This window comes from Antrostomus carolinensis, unplaced genomic scaffold (assembly GCF_000700745.2).
Source record: "Antrostomus carolinensis isolate BGI_N321 unplaced genomic scaffold, ASM70074v2 scaffold13956, whole genome shotgun sequence".
NCBI lineage: Eukaryota > Metazoa > Chordata > Aves > Caprimulgiformes > Caprimulgidae > Antrostomus > Antrostomus carolinensis.
In genome coordinates, this window is record NW_010319873.1 from 39559 (window position 1) to 42696 (window position 3138).

A 3138-nucleotide genomic window follows, 5' to 3' on the forward strand; every position below is an offset into this window, starting at 1 on the left:
AAAAACAATGAAGCAAGTAAAAGTAGGTACCTCAACACCAGCACAAGAGAAGTGGACCTGATACATACTTTTGGCCTGGGGCAGATAATTGTCTAAGTGCAATCTGGAACCACGTCTGTGAAACTCGGAGGGAAGGAGGAGTGGGTGGGTGACAGAGTAGCATTTAACAGAGACCAGAAGGGCTCATTTTTGATGCCTGAACCTATCTCAAGCAGGACATGAAATCTCTGCCTTCTACATCCCCTACAGCTGACCCTTGATGCAGGTGCCTTACTCAGCTTGCTTGGGCACCCAGGTGAATCTCCATCCTCCATCATCATCCCTGCGCACAAAGGCTTGTCCTTGGTGGAAGGTGTGTGTCCTCACATTGCGGTGAGGACTTAGAGATGCTGTGAAGGCCACTTCTGTTTTGTTGGGTGAAAAATCACCAGTCAAATAAGGCAATCCATAGGCTAGGACGGAGGAAGCACTTGGCACTGATGAGGAGACAGATGGTGCTGAAGAGAACTGAGGAAGGAAGGGAGAGTCCTCACTGCAGAGATGGGTACTGCTGTGAGCTGGAGGCACATGGCTGCAGCTGTACGGTGCTGCCACTCCTTCGCTGCGGTCATAGTCTATTGCTTCACCAGGGCTCAAGCAGTACGTGTCTTTTCCAAGGTCTGAGGACAGGGCACTGTAGTTAGCTGAAGTTTCATCAATAGTGTTTACATCTTTTAATCCTAAAGTCTGCAAGACCCAGCTGTCCACAGTAGGGCTGGCTTGTTCTTCACAGGCAGTGAATTCATTAAAGAGGTTCCTTCTGGCTTTGGAAGTATGAGGAGTTTCTTGAGGAACAAAGCAATGGTCCTCTTTTAGTCTCCTCTTGGGGCTTTTGAGAGTAGCACAGGTTTTTTGTCCATGGCAGGATAGCAGTTTCTAGACAAAAAAAAAAAAAAAAAAAAAAAAAAAAGGTGGAGAGTGAAGAATAAAATCAAAATTTCTAGTTACCTGGAAGCAACCTGTTTCTGATCTCAGATTTTAGTTGGGCAAGGTTGTTACTGCTGTCCTTATAAAAGATACTTTTTCTTCCATCTGAGTTTAAACATATGGATATGACTATTTTGTGTCTTTATAGTCTCTGCAACAACTCAGTCCCTGAAAGAGAAGAATTTGACAACGTCAATAAGGCCTGTACTTTGACTGGATTCTCACCGAGTACAGCGCGAAATGAGAGCTCCCACCTGGCTGGACGGCACTCCTCTGTGCTGTTGCTGCCAGCAGCATTTGGCAGGTGAGTGGAGCATGGGGGGGAATGTGGCAGCCTGACAAAGAGGGAGGATGCAAAGCTAAGTCATACTGGGGCAGGTCTGATCCTGGCCAGGGAGTGCTCAGAGCAGCAGACTGGGTGGCTTTGAGCTCATTAATCCACCTCAATTGTCATTATCCCAGGATAAGGGCCTTTCAGGCATCCAGAGATAGTCAAAGGAAGGCAGGAATAACAAGGAAGCTCCTCACTATATTAATCCACTGCCCAGCCACCTCCTATGATGGTTTCACACTGGACTCTCCTCCACATGACAGAGAGGGGTGGCCGTGTCTCCCTGCTGTGCCCAGTGAAGGAGACCTTTTCTACTACCAGGAGCTAGGTCTTGACATGGGAGGGGGGACATGCCACTCTGTCAACTTGGAATAGGATGTAAATGGAAAGTCTGATGGTTTTCACCAGCTTTTTTACCTTGTGCCCAATCCACAGAGCTGAACAAATAATTAATAGCCCAGCTTCATGGGCAAGGCTGGATTAGTAAAAAATGTTTTTAAGCTGAGAAGAAACAATTATGTTTACTTTCTTTTGGATGAGAGACAGATAATTAAAATATTTAATTAAAAAAAAAAAACCTTCACAGTTTAACAGAACATTTCATCCAACCTGAAGTGTTTCATTTTATATTTCACCTTTAAAAAAACCCACACAACTTTTTAATTAATAAATTTGAAAAAAAAACAAAAAACAAAAAAACAGTATTGTAATGTAAATGAATAAAATGTATAATTGGAAGATGACAAAACAAATCAGAAAGCACCCAAAACAAAAAAAGGAAAAATTAATCATTATCAAAATGGATAATTGACAAAACAGACACATTCAAGAAATATATGTTCAAATTTGAACTTTTCACTGAAAAAAGCGTTAGAATAATTTAACCTTGCTTATAAACTAAACTTACTTATAAACTAAACTTAGTTATGCCATGGGCTATACTGTCTCCACAGTCAGAACTTGACAGGATGTCATTCCTGGGGGAAACTGTCACCTTAGATCCAAGACCAGCAATTTGGCAGCTTTGTGAGTTAAATAGATCTCATACTGAAGGTTGTCTACGCTCTTAGACCTTCCATATATTTTAATGGCATGTACCTATTCAACCCATTTCTTCTGCACACGTCTATACAACAGGTTGGAACACAATACCTTGGCTTTCTCTTCTAAACACTTAATCAGGGCAGAATTCAGGTATTGACGGAGGTTATTATTTTCTTCATGTAACCTAGCAAGTTCCTCTTCCTTCTGGAGCAAAGTATCTTGGAGCTGTGGAATAGAGATATTGATGAATAGATGTTGACTCTGTAACTTAATAGCAATTGCCCTATGGTACAGGCTGCTCGGATTTGATGATCTGAGTGTTTGCTTTGTGAACTCAACCCATCCCCTCCAGCCTCTTGTCTCTGTAAATCTAAGTGGCATGACTGTTCAGTTTTCACTTTTGACTTCCTTTATTCTTTAGCGAGTGTTTGAGATTACTCTGGAAAAAAAGTGTAACCACTGAATAATAACAGAAAAGAATTACAGGTAGCCCTGTGAACAGCCAGAAACTACCATGGGCATGACAGCAGCTGCCAGACCTCCTTGAGAGCAGCAGGAAGCATCCCTTTGCACTCTTATTCCCACTTATAGTTGGCTTGTGGGGAAAAGGAGAAGGAGGAGCTGCAGGCTACCAATTTATGGGGATAGAGTGCAGAAGGAAGATGCAACTGACGTTCTTGATAACACATTGGTGCTCAGGGATCCCTTCAACCCTGGACCCTACTGTGCCAGTCTCAGTACACATAGAGCTGAGATAGTCCCTGGTTCTAAGGGCTGATCAGGTAGAGTTTTGATTT

General features: G+C 42.8%; 1 protein-coding gene across 1 annotated transcript in view; it reads right to left on the minus strand.

The window, feature by feature from the left end:
- Positions 1 to 270: 270 nt before the first annotated feature.
- GMNC (geminin coiled-coil domain containing) overlaps positions 271 to 3138 on the minus strand; it is a gene marked incomplete at its 5' end in the record, with an annotated part of 3735 nt that continues 867 nt past the window's right edge. Inside the window, 2 exons of the mRNA XM_010169424.1 lie at positions 271 to 915; positions 2450 to 2566. Of these exons, the coding sequence (XP_010167726.1) occupies positions 271 to 915; positions 2450 to 2566 (762 nt within the window). The remainder of the gene's footprint in view (positions 916 to 2449; positions 2567 to 3138) is intronic.